General features: G+C 40.6%; 1 protein-coding gene across 6 annotated transcripts in view; it reads right to left on the bottom strand.

Moving 5' to 3' along the window:
* Positions 1-13,905, bottom strand: part of MCTP2 (multiple C2 and transmembrane domain containing 2) — a 228,140-nt gene that overhangs the window by 8,518 nt on the left and 205,717 nt on the right. For 5 of the 6 annotated variants that reach the window (XM_060179344.1, XM_007518040.3, XM_060179343.1 and 2 more), the window contains 2 exons: positions 7,222-7,331; positions 2,598-2,707 (listed from right to left, as the gene is read on the bottom strand). In XM_060179344.1, the coding sequence (XP_060035327.1) occupies positions 2,598-2,707; positions 7,222-7,331 (220 nt within the window). The remainder of the gene's footprint in view (positions 1-2,597; positions 2,708-7,221; positions 7,332-13,905) is intronic. The other variant, XR_009546603.1, reaches the window with a different exon arrangement.

A 13,905-nucleotide genomic window follows, 5' to 3' on the forward strand; every position in this document is an offset into this window, starting at 1 on the left:
TTATACAGGCTCTGGTGCTAAATATATACATATACATATACATATACATATACATATACATATACATATACATATACATATACATATACATATACATATACATATACATATACATGCCTTGGGTAGGATGGGTGGAAGTAAATAGTTATTTTTAAATATTTATTTATTTATTCCCTTTTGTTGCCCTTGTTGTTTTATTGTTGTTGTTGTTATTGTTGTCATCGTTGTTGGATAGGACAGAGAGAAATGGAGAGGGAAGGGGAAGACAGAGAGGGGGAGAGAAAGACAGACACCTGCAGACCTGCTTCACCACCTATGAAGCGACTCCCCTGCAGGTGGGGAGCCGGAGGCTCGAACAGGGATCCTTAGGCCTGTCCTTGCACTTTGCACCAAGTGTGCTTACCCGGTGCACTACCACCTGACTCCCATAAATAGTTAATTTGATCCATGGAATATTTTCAAGAATGGGAGCTAGTTTCTGCTCTAATTCAACTTTCTAGTCTTTTTCTCTACTCTGATAACATTTCTCATGCATTGTTTTTATCCAATTTCATGCAAGCTATCAAACTCAAGTAAAAACTACTATAGTCATGGGCCCCTAGAAACATGCCTAGCGTGGACTTCCTAGCTTTCTTCCACCCTAAGATCTCTGATCTCATCTGCTCTGTTCCTACTTTTTGGTTCCTTTTCATTAATCATTTTGTCTCACTCTATGTCCTGCCACCTTACAGACATCAAATTGCAGATGCTATCATGATTCCACCCTGACTTCTCTGGACAGACAACCACACCAATGTGTCCTCCCCTCTCCAGAGCCCTACCCCACTAAGGAACAATGGAGACAGGCTGGGGTATGGATCAAACTGCCAATGCCCAAGTCCAGTGGAGAATCAATTAAAGAAGCCAGAACTCGGGGATCGGGCAGTAGTGCAGCCGGTTAAGCACACGTGGTGCAAAGCGCAAGGACCGGCGTAAGGATCCCAGTTTGAGCCCCCGGCTCCCCACCTACAGGGGAGTCACTTCACAGGTGGTGAAGCAGGTCTGCAGGTGTCTGTGTTTCTTTCCCCCTTTCTGTCTTGCCCTCCTCTCTCCATTTCTCTCTGTTCTATCCAACAATGATGACATCAACAATAACAGTAATAACCACAAGGCTACAACAGCAAGGGCAACAAAAAGGGGAAAAAAATGGCCTCCAGGAGCAGTGGATTCATGGTGCAGGCACTGAGCCCCAGCAATAACCCTGTAGGAAAAAGAAAGCCAGAACTCCTACCTTCTGCGCCCCCCAAAAAACTTTGATCCATACTCCCAGTGGGGGAGAAGTGATAGGAGGAAGAGGGTAAGAAGCCTCTGAACTCCAGATCCATCAGATTCCAGAGTGAGGAAGAAAAGGGGAGAGACATTTGGTTGTAATAATAGGGTTGTGTGGCTTGGAGGGGAAGAGAGGATTGGACCTGAAAGAGAAAGGGGACAATTATGTATAAATGTAGACAGATAAGTTGTAGAGATGACAGTTATCCCATGTCTACAACCTTGGAAGAACTGTGGTGGTTTGCAATGGAGGGACTTGGGATTCAGAGCTCTACTGGTGGGAGCAGTGTGGAATTATACCCCTGTTGACATGCAATTTTGTAAATCAACATTGAATAGATAATAATAAAAAAAAAAAAAAGAAAATTTCAAAAGTGGCTCAGACAGAAAATGTTAGACAAAAAAAAAAAAAGACTAATGAAAGCCCCTGAGATGAATCTCTCAAAATGGACAAAAAACCACAGGGATCTAATCAACACACTTTCTTGTTACTTCTCAGAAGAATACGTTAACATCTGATGATCCCTAAGAGTAGTCCTGGCTGATTTATGGCAAAAGAATCTTATTGTATCAACCCAGAGCCCACCTAGTAACAGTCACCAATATTCACAGAGCTGCTTGCTTTTTGTCCATTTGCTGCCTTGAGCAACAAATCAAGTCATGATGCTGATTTTCAAGTCTGCCATTTTGTTTCAACTTAAGAAAAAAAAAGCCGGTAGTAGGAGATATTAAATGGGCACACTGTTTTCTCTGGTAAAGCAGTTTTTGCTCTTGCGCACACTGGTTAGGCAGCCACCCAGTGTACTCCCACCCCCTTTCAACCCCTCCCCCTGCTCTGGATTTAAGTAGAGTTGGGTTATTTTTCCTCCATGTGAAATGAAGTGTCAGGGACAAACTGGCAGCATCCTGATCTCCTTTACATAATATAAAGGGCAAGATGCAGGTGTTTGCTCACTGTTAGAATAACTGTTTCCTGAACATTTCTGGGCCACAGCAATATATTATTCAAGAGTATTCATGGCTGTGAAAGCCTGAAGGGAAATCGCAGGCACAATCACATTTTTATTTGATTGCAATTATGCAAGAGGCCTATAAATATCTATGCTGATCGTTCATGCAACTGGCCTTTCTAGGGAGGTCCTGGAAGTTTTTGTTCCCAAAATGCTTTCCCTAATCTCCTGTTTAATTGCCAGCAAGAGCACATTTAAAGTTTATGGTTGCACTTAAAAAATGAGTAATTGGGTCTTACCTGGAATTGATTGCTAGTGGAAGGACCAGGCCAAACTTACCCCAGATTAAAACGATGTACCGAAGTGGGATGAGATACAAAGTGACGGTTGCCACTGCCAGTATCAGACAGGCCAGGAAGGAAAGGAATGGGACCGTCCAGTTAAATGTGCTGTAGATGAACCACATCCATGTCAGTGCCTCTGATGCTCAGAGAACAGTGATTCATTTTGGCATGTTTATTTCTTAGTTATACAAGTGAAAAACAAAAAAAAGGTCAGTTGGAAAGCTTTATTCAAAAAAACAAAAACAACAACAACAAAACCCTGGAGATAAAAGTCTGCCAAATGGGTTGAGACAGAAAGAACATTCTTTGGGAGAAGGTCACAAGACCAGTCTCCATGCAACTTGCCAGATTCTTGGTGACATTGCCTTCCTGGAACTCACAGACCCATAGAGATGATTTTTGGCTCTCCAAAGTGATTAAAAACTGTAGTACTGTCACCATGGCTCCATGTATGGGGAGTTTCAAAACTATAGGTTAGTTAGGTCACTTGGAAGTCAATACTTTTCTCTCCCTTGACATATAGTTGCCAGTAAATACTTAGAACGAGTGATTATTATTATAGTGTGTCAGTGCTTTTGTGTTTTCTACTAACTTAAATTTAGAGATTCCAGACTTATTTACTATAGTTCACTGAAATGGGCCAAGAAGTCTCTGACTATAAATCATTATACCACCCACCCATTCATAATGCGAATGATATGACTATACAGCATTTTCATGGGACCCCAGCTCCTCAAATCTGTTGGTATCCCCCCCCCTTGTATAGAAGTAGAAATGCAGACAGGGGATGCAGAATCAAGTGTGCAACAAATAGACTGTTTTAGAGGAGAATCTGTGAATTCAATGTTCTAGCGAGAACCAACAAAATGAATCAAGAACATTTCTTCTTCCTAAACTTTATCTCATTTACATACTGGTCTAGTGACCCTCTGCTTTGTGTTTGTGATGCAAAGATGTCAACAATTTGTTTCTGCTGTATTTGTATCCATGGAGAAGAGTGATGTATATTTGGGTTTTTTTGTTTTGTTTTGTTTTGTTTTTTGCCTCCAGGGTTTTTGCTGGGGCTTGGTGCCTGTACTATGAATCCACTGCTCCTGCAGACTATTTCTTTCCCTTTTGTTGCCCTGGTTGTTTTATCGTTGTTGTGATTATTATTATTATTGCTGTTATTGATGTTGTTGTTGGATAGGACAGAGAGAAATCGAGAGAGAGGAAGACAGAGAAAAGGAGAGAAAGATAGACACCTGCAGACCACGCATGAAGTGACCCCCCTGCAGATGGGGAGCCAGTGGCTCGAACCAGGATCCTTAAGCTGGTCCTTGTTCTTTGCCCCATGCTTGCTTAACCGCTGTGCTACCACCCGACCCCTAGGTGATATATATTTGCATGTAAGAACACATAGAAGTTATTGGGTAGGGGGTGGAGAGTTATCTTATCTGGCGGGGCATATTTCCCATCATGCTAGTGGCTGGTGGTACTGGGAGAAGTTCAAGTGCTGTGTGGTCTCTCTCTCTCTGAATGAAGAAAACTGATCTGGAAGTGGTGAAATCAGGCATGCATGGAGCACCCAGGTATACAATACACTTTATATATATATGTATTTTATTATTATAATGATGTTTTAATATGTGTTTGCCTTCTTGTGTATCGGGTTTTCATACCTGGCCACTAGGCCCTTTCCGTAATCTTTCTGCTTTCATTCTTTGAACTCAAATCTTCACTATTAAACATAAGATGCATCGATTTACCATACCCATGACCTGGTGTGCTTCAAACTACAATAAGCCAGCATTCTCATCTTTACAGCTTACTGCTTCTCAACTACAATTCTCAGAGAGGTTCTACATCCTACAAAAGTGTCTGCAAAGCCTTCCTCTGAACATTCGTAGGGATGATTCCTCCGTGCTAGGTCTGCCTTTCTCTTGTGATCTCCTCTGAGGACACTACCCTAATGACTCAAAGACATGAGTGCTGGAGCCCCCACTCCACGATGAGAGGTCATACAGCACAAGGCAAATTACTCTTTGACCCACCCTGCTTGCTTCCTGGGATATAGACATACTACATGGTAGGTGTTTGAGTCTGTACAAACAAATCTCTGAAATCTGTATATAATAGAGGAGGTGGCAAACGCTAGAAGAAGAAGAATAGAGGAGGTAATTTGGGAAAGGGAGAGGAGCAGACAGAAGAAAATCGAGCTCATTCCATGTGAAGGCGGTACAGCTGGTGTCCTCCCTATCAGTAACATGGAGCCTCACTCTATGAGTGTTATGTGAAGCCTGTTTATTTGCAAGTAGCCAAGAGTTGGCTAGATCTTTTCCTGGTCCTTGAGCACTGAATTACAATGGAATTCCAACAGAGTTACACATGACGTCCCACTTGAATGCCCAGCAGGAACTTTAAGGTCACTCCAATAATGAATGGCCACAGAATTAATAGGAGTTGAGCCTTATGAGCCTTCCTGTGTTGCAGCTGGGCAGAACAGTGCTCTGTTCATGGCTGAAAATATGACTCTGACATGGCTGCCCCAGCTGCGCTGGACACAGCTGTCAATAAAGTGGCACTGCAGAGTTAGGAGGCTGCTTAAATCACTCTATCCTTTCCTCCCTTCAGATGCTTCCTTTACTATTATCAACAGCACAACAGTCACATTTGTCTGCTAAAGTCACTCTAGCACAAGAGACAGTTTCACCAAAGGCATGGCCTTCCTTTCTCGGTCTTGCCCCAACTCCACATCCTCCTTGCTCTCAGAACATCCCTCCCTCTATTTTTTCCATCCAGCTGAGGTCCTGCATGACCAAAGTCATCTCTAAATACTGCTACCACCATTACCAATGACAAAGAAATGTGCTAACATCTCCCTGGATCTAGCATAGCCTTTGGCACAAAGCATAGCATAGCTCTTGGCACAAGAGCTCTCATTTACAGAAACCTCCATTCTCCGACTCCAGACCCACCTATCTATTCCCATTCTTTGACATTATGATAGATGGTTGCTTCTTCAGAAATGTACTATTTGTCTTTCTCCTAGAACCCTTTCTGGAACTGATCAGACATCCCCAAGATGCTTTCTCTAGCTAGCAACAATGCCATTGAATTCCAGTGTCTTCTCTCTCATTGCAAAACAGGCTAAGATGGAAATCATTATCATAATGCAACAGCAAGGGGAGGGCAAGTTCAAACCAGAGTTTGTGGCTTCCTTGATTGTGTGAGACCTTGAACTACCTATCTCTTCACTTTTTGCTTAAGAAATGAAAATCTGCAAAATGGGGATACTACTATCCTTAACTCCTAATGCTGGTTGGAACCACTTAATGCAACTTCTGTAACTAACTCCTTCTAGAAGAGACAATATGGAAGGGGCATAGAACAGGGTCTGAACTGCACATGACATTAGCTGATGCTGCTTTTATCATTGTCTGGGCTTCATATCTTATTCTTAGATTGAGTCAGTGCCTGAAATTCCAAAACTGATAGCTAAGTGAGCAAGTGAGTGAAGACATACTTCCTCCTCATCATTTCACTGTTTTTTTGGAGTCACTTATGTCCTCATTAAACAAATCAGAGGATAAATTCAGAGACAAGTTATCAATTTATATTAAACTTAGAGGCAGGCTGGGTGTTGATATATGCAAATAAGTGCATACATTCCCTTCACAAGAACCTGGGTTCATGCCCCTAGTTCTCATGTGCAGAGTGGATATTTCAGCAGTGGTGAAGCAATGCTGCAGATCTCTCTCTCTCCCTTCCCTTACAATTTCTTTGTGTCTACCTAAAAAATAAAAGAATAAACAATGGCTTCTGGGAACGGAGGGTTCATCATGCAGGTACCAAGCCCTAGTGATAACCCTGATGGCAATAAATAAGAAAGAAAGGAAGGGAGGAAGGAAGAAAGAAAGAAAAAAAGAAAGGGAAAAAGGAAGAAAGAGGAGTAGGTGACTGGCATCACTTTATGTAAGCAAGAATCCTATTGTTCTTTTTCTTCTCTTAAAACATTAGTAGGAATAACCATGTGAATATTTAATGAAAACTCAAAAAAAATCTTTAAAGATGGCTTTTAACTTATTTTTAAAAACATGTCACTAAGAGCACAAGTACTTGCCTTTTTATTTCTGAACAGGAGGATCTATTTGTTAACTCCATAATATATCAGTCAAGCAAGGAGATCTTTTAGGGTAATAAGGGAGAACTATTATTCATTAAGTTGGAGCAATTGTTGCAAATGAGGGTCTATAGTCATTCCAATTCTGAAGCATAGCCAATTATAAAGTTAACAAGCCTAAGGAATAAGTTGTCCAAAATTCACATGGAGGGCAGGGAGAGAGCTCAGCATTACAGTATAGGAATTACATGGCCAAGACCTCAGAGACCCCAACCCCAACACTGGCTAGTTCCAGAGCTAAGTAGTGCCCTGAACACACACTCTCTCTGTATGTGTATGTGTGTGCTTATGCTTATGTGTGTAATAAAATTATACAGTGTATTTTTAAATTTAGAGTTAATAGCTTTGGTTTTTACTTTTGCATTTTTTGTACTCTCTTTCCTCAGCCCTTCTTTCCTAGTTCTTCCTGTGGTTGGTAACTTTAATTCAAACGCCACAACACCAATGCAAGACTTACTTCTTAATTCTTTCTCCGAAAGAAGCTATTTCCTCCAAGATGTTTTGAACAGTTGAAACAATATCCTGCACCATATATATTCTTTCGATTAACCCTTTTTTCTCAGATTCCTAAAAAAATATGAAAATGAGACTTAACTCAGGTGCTTCATTTATAATATCCACCGTGAAATTAATCTTTATATTATTATTACTATTATTATTTGTCATCTTCAAGATTGAACTGTTCTGAGCCAATTTTTTGAAGACAGGGATGGGGGAGGGAGAGAGAACTGAAGCTTCCTCCAGTGAGGTGGGAGCCTGGTTGGAACTGTGTTCACACAGAGGACAAAACAGGAACACTGTCCAGGTGAGCTATCTTCGTGGTCCAACTCTAAAAATTCTTATTACATGGGTAAGAATGTGTGACCAGCAGAGCAACTCAGAGAGAAATCAAAATTTCACAATTTGAATATCTATGAACTCCAATACACTCCCATCTACTCATCCAATTGTTCAAACCTTAGCGGTGCTCTCAGTATCCTGAAATGATAAATGGAAGCCACACAGAACCACAGGTGTCATTTCCCCATAAAGTAACTGCTTTAGTTAGAGAGCTGCAGTCCCCTCTGTGGTGATACTGATTTCTGTTGTCTTTGCAAGTTTATCTGCCAGCTCTCAAATGCTCCGTGTTCACTTTAGACATGTCTCTGCGTGTGAACACATGGTATGCTGGGTATACAAATATAGTCCCTTGCACTGTGGTTTCTTCTTTTCTTGAATGCCAATCTTGGGTATGAACAAAGGATCTCATGCATAAACATAGCTCATCATACAACTTTACACCCCTCCCCAGCTGAAATTTAATACTTTCTTTTTAGGATTTATTTCATTTATTAAGTATGAGATAGAGACCTTCATATTAGGCACAGAGAAGGAGATAGGGACAAGTCAGAGTGCTACTTCGGTACCAGGAACCTCAGACATGAAGGACCAATGATCTACCAGTTGAACTATTTCCCCAGCCTCTAAATTTTATCGTTTTTATTGAGAGTTATTGTACTGGTCGATCTTTTATACAGTGGATGGGATTGAACCCAGAGCCTCATGCATTTAAAGTGTGTACACTGTTGCTAAAGCATCTCCCATTGTTCTCCAGTATAATTATTTTGAGGAAATTACAAAGAGAAAACTGACAAATAAGATAAGTGAACTCCTCCTCCATCAACCATAAGGCTTACTTGTCTGTTCTCAGTGCTCCCATGTGCTTCTGGGTGTCAAACCCAGAAACTCAGGTGTGAAAGGCATGCATTATGCCCACTGAGCCATCTCCTTGGCCCTGTACTATGGTTTCTCCATCAGAGTCTCAGTCATTTAAAATAATATATTAAATCTTTTGTGGGCTTAGGGAAGTCTTAGTCACCCTTTGGCAGTCATCTCAAAAATAGAGCAAGCGGCAGGAGATGGGTTACAAAGTCACCAACTAGTACACTGCTGGGGCTTCCATCCCACCCACTTGAATCCATAGGCTGATGCTCAATAATGGACTCTTTCTCAACATAACATAGCAAACATAAGCCCATTTTTTGCTATCTCCAGTTTTTCATATGGAACAGAATTTAACATTTAAAGACCATTATCCTAACTTTGCTTATAGATAACCTTAGATGTGGGGGCTGGGCTGTGGAGCACCTAGTTAAACGCACATAGCACTAAGCTCAAGAACCCGAACAAGGATCCAGGTTCTAGACCCCACTTTCCACCTGCAGTGGGGATGCTTCACAAGTGGTGAAGCAGGTCTGCAGGTGTCTCTCTCCCTATCTCCTCCTGCTCTTTCAATTTCTCTGTCCTATCCAATAAAATGGCTGCCAGGAGCAGTGAATTCACAGTACTAGAGCCCCAGTGACAACCTTGGAGGAAAAAAAAAAAAAAAAAGAAGGAAGGAAAGAAAAGAAAGAAAACTTTTGATTTGTCTTCTCAGGTCAGGTGACTAATACTATTAAAATAATTACTGAAATGTTGGGAAAAGAAGATTATTGAAAGAGAGGGATTCTTGCACTATTTCTTATAACTTTCACAACCTTCTAGCTCCCCCAAGGGCTCTACTATAATTGAATTTAGCCAGCACCTTCCCAACTCTAGCCTATCTGTGCCATCTAACACTTTCCCAAGCTGCACCCATCTTCCTCCGGTGGTAGGTAGAGTATGTTATCCAACCTCCCTTTGAAGAATGGAACAGTCCCTACTATTGTTGATCCACATTGAGGGTAAGGTCCTATAGGGGACCACAAAGGGGTCCATTATGTTGTTGCTGATGGAGATGACCCTGTTCAACGCTTGACGTCTCGTCATCCAATCTGGTCTCCTACGCCTACACTGAACTTCTCTGTTCCAGACTCTTGGAAACAGAGTTGGCAGTCAGCTGAGGTAAAGAACAAACACCTCATCACAGACCCCTGCAAGTGTCAACCCAGCTTTGACCTAGCACGTTATGATCGGGCCCTCCTCAATCGCTATCGAACAGGCCATGGCCGGTGCGCCGCTATATGTTCCATCGCTGGGGAGCCAGAGACGACCCGAACTGCCCCTGCGGCTCCAGACAGACTATGACCCACATAGTCAACGACTGCCACCTCTCCAGATTCAAAGGAGGTCTCGAAACTTTACATCACGCTCAACCTGACGCTGTTGACTGGCTACGGAATAAAGGCAAACACTAGAAGAAGAAGAAGAAGTGGAGAGAGAGATGTGTTAGAGGTCTAGGCCCATCATGGCTCTGTGGGAATCCCAGGTCTCCCTGACTAGGGCCCCAGGTGATAGGGTGGCCTGATAGTGACTAAAGAGCCATCATCAAAGTCTGCCAGTCTCTTGCTCTTATTCAGGTTTTGCAGTCCTTACTTTGTCTGACATGGTTAGCTTTGGAGTGATTAAGGGAAGTGAAAAAGGAAGTAGGTGAGAGGTGTATCTATGTCTAAGAAAAAACAATTTGATTAGGTACTTTATGGTGTCTTTTTAGGTCTTTCTACTTGCTTGCTGCATTTATTTACTCATTGCAAACTATTGTACACTTCTGCTTTAAGGTATATATTTTCCCCTAACTTATGGATACATGTGCTTGGCTCCACCTGCATATTAGATGTAAGCTCAGGCAAAAACTAGTAACTTATGGGCACTCTAGAATATACCTAAAAGAGACTTACTAGCTTTTTCCAAGACGGAGAACCCCCAAAAACTTCATCTACAATATTCTTGCCTACAGGTTCATGATTAGTCCACAATTTGTTCTGCTTTATGTCTTAACTCTTTTTCAGCGACATGGTTCCAGGTGCTACTACGATGCCAACCGGACTTCCTTGGCCAAAGGGTCCCACTAATGTCCTGAAGCCCTGCCTCCCCAGATCCCTGCCCCACTATGGAAAGAGACATGCTGTGAGAATGGACCAATCTGTCAATGCCCATGTTCAGCAGAGAAGCAATTACAGAAGCCAGACCTTCCATCTTCTGCACTCCATAATGATCCTGGGTCCATACTCCCAGAGGGATGAAAAATAGGAAAGCATTTAAGGGAGGGGATGGGATATGGAGTTCTGGTGGTGCAAATTACGTGGAATTGTACCCCTCTTATCCTATGGTCTTGCCAATATTTCCATTTTATAAATAAAAATTGAAAAAAAATTGTCCATCTAGAATTTCACTTGGGCTAGAATTCTAACTAAATTACTAAGCAAAAGATTCTAACTTTAAGAGACTGCTTCTTGGGGGCTGGGCGGTAGCGTAGCATGTTAAGCCATGTGGTGCAAAGCTCAAGGACCAGCCTAAGGATCCCGGTTCCAACCCGTCTCCCCACCAGCATGGGGATCACCTCACAAGCAGTGAAGCAGGTCTGCAGGTATCTATCTTACTCTGCCCCTCTCTGTCTTCCCCTCCTCTCTCCATTTCTCTCTGTCCTATTCAACAATGATGACAGCAATAACAACAGTAATAGTAACAACAACAATGATAAACAACAAAATGGGAAAATACGGCCTGCAGGAACTGTGGATTCGTAGTGCAGGCACTGAGCCCCAGCAATAACTCTGGAAGCAAAAAGTAATAAATAAAAATAAATAAAGTCTTAAGAAACTGCTTCTCTAGTAACCTCTGAGCAGCAAAAGGAAGTTGTTTCATTCTACTCTTACATTCTGTTCTGTCAAACATGGAAGGAGTGAAGGAGAGGCCACCATTCCAATGGGGCAGCGCTGCAACCACCCACATGACAGAAATGTCACAAAGTGCCAGCCTCCCTCTTGAATCTACACTTGTTTATGAAATGGCTTAGCTCAAACTGATCAGAGAGGGACAGAGGTTAGAATGTTCCACAGTCACCCCCTCATCAGTAATGGGTGCTAGGATGGTTTAAATAACTTCTTACCCACCATTCTGTAGCAAAGCAATATTTCCGCTTATAAAAATCAAACTTGCCAGACATTTTAACTTTTTTCACCCTAATCTCGAATTCATTATTTCCTCGTATGCTTGTTGTAGTTCTACAGGCAGTTTGTGATAAAACCTAGATATGCTTCCAGAAAGATATAATTCATGCTCAGCAACTCACCATCAATTCCTGGGCACAATGGGAACCCATCCTAGTCTTCACATAAATATTCATGTTTATATAGTAGGTATTTGCAAGCACCAGGAATTTGACCCCAAGGGTGAAAGTGGCTTACTCGTTACAGAGGCACAGAGTTTAGGTTCAGTTTCTGTGGCAAGTGACTCTAATTTTCATGTGGTTCAATTTCAAAAAAAAATTCTATTTTCTTTGATTTGTCCCCTACATTCACCCAAATGCTGAGGGTCTGTTGTGAAGAAGGTATGGATTAGTACATCAAAACAACAAATGATTCTCATAATGCCTTTTTACTTTAAAGCATACTGCATGCCTTGGTTTGAGTATTCCATATTTGAAGACTAGGCTGAAGAATCCCACTGTTTATAGGGTACCATAATTTTTTACCAGATTCACAAACATGTAAGTGTGAAAGTTATCTAAATTTATAAATTTTTCAAAATATTTATCAATTAGCATCTTGATTTTACCAAATAGTTGGATATGATGGAATTTTATTCTTTTTTATTTTCATAAACAAGTAGGTTCACATCTTTAAATATTTTGTATGTTCATTAGACACATAAATTATCTGAAAGTTTTTAAATTATGCAATAAAGAATAATTATTAATATTCTTTATTCACATATTTAATTGGTTTTCTCCTTATACATGCCTATAATCTCTTGCCAAGAGTACTTTACAAGAGGATGGACTTTTTAATGCCATCTATCCATTTATAATATTTCATAAAATTGTTCTTAATAATTTCCAGAGCTGCACATAATGGTCATTAAATTGACACCTACTTCAATTGACTCTACTGTCAACTATCACTTTAACTATGAAACTCTCTACAGGCACTGAAATATCTTGAAGAAACCTGTGATAGAGAATATTTTCTAGTGCATCATTAGAATATTGAGATCTGTATATATTTCAGTCTCTATTTTCAAAGGAACTGTATTTTATATCCACTTGTAGAAACTGTTTTTCTGTTCTTCAAGACAAAACTTTAAATAAAATGTCACCGAGTCCTTTGTATTTCAACAAAACTTCTGCAGGGCATTAACTGGATTCTCATTTTTTTTCCTACTCCAGGAAGTGTATATATATATACATATATATATATATATATATATATAGAGAGAGAGAGAGAGAGAGATCAAAGTATAATTTTTCTATAAATACAGATAAATCTAAAATATAATTTCATAATTTAAACACTGAATCACACATAGCATTTTACCTCTTACTCTGCAGAATGTCTCTTGCTTTTGGGGTGGGGGGATAACTATCTTTGCTAGCTTTTTAAAAATTCACTTATATTTACAGTAAAATTCCAAAGATAAAGCGATTAACACTTCAACCACAAAATATTTTAATTAACATTTTCCAATATATGAATAAAATACAACAAAATTTAAAGGACTCCCCCCCTCCTTCTCATCCCAAGAATGAAACAGCTTTGGGAAATGCTTCAGTGCCCAGCAAGCTCTTAGAAGGTTCAAACATTTCTAAAGTCAGACTGATGGTGACTAGAAGCAAAAGAGAATGCCAGCTGTCACATTAAAGCCCACTTTTTATATTTGACAACTCTTGTCATAAAAAATCTTTGTTCTTTATACTGCAGGACTAGCCTCCCCCCAAATATTTAGACTTTTCCTAAGACGTTCAGAGCAGACTTTCCAATATGTGTCACCTTGGTATGTGGCACCAAGGTCAGTTGAGACCCACAGGAACTTAGCAGAGTCCAAAGATTTAAGGCAACTCCAAATTAACTTTTACACTGCACAAACCTACCTAGAGACAGAATTTTTGTCATGTGAGTCCCTTCCTTTTTCCTCAGTGCTCTAAATCCCTTTCCTATCCCTAAATTCAGGTTATAATCTCTGATTTGTCCCATTTACTTTAGCATTTACAGTCCTATAAATTCACTCAAGTTACATTCAAAGGTGATCTTTGCTCCTACTAACTTCTCTGGTCTTAATATGTTTAGTGGGTCAATCAGAGAAGAAACTGGTTGAGGAATTTTCCCATGCACATAGATCTTATAAATGTGCACACTACATCATCTAATTCAACTGGGGAGGTGGGATAATTACTTGTCTGAATACA

Source organism: Erinaceus europaeus, chromosome 20, assembly GCF_950295315.1.
Source record: "Erinaceus europaeus chromosome 20, mEriEur2.1, whole genome shotgun sequence".
NCBI lineage: Eukaryota > Metazoa > Chordata > Mammalia > Eulipotyphla > Erinaceidae > Erinaceus > Erinaceus europaeus.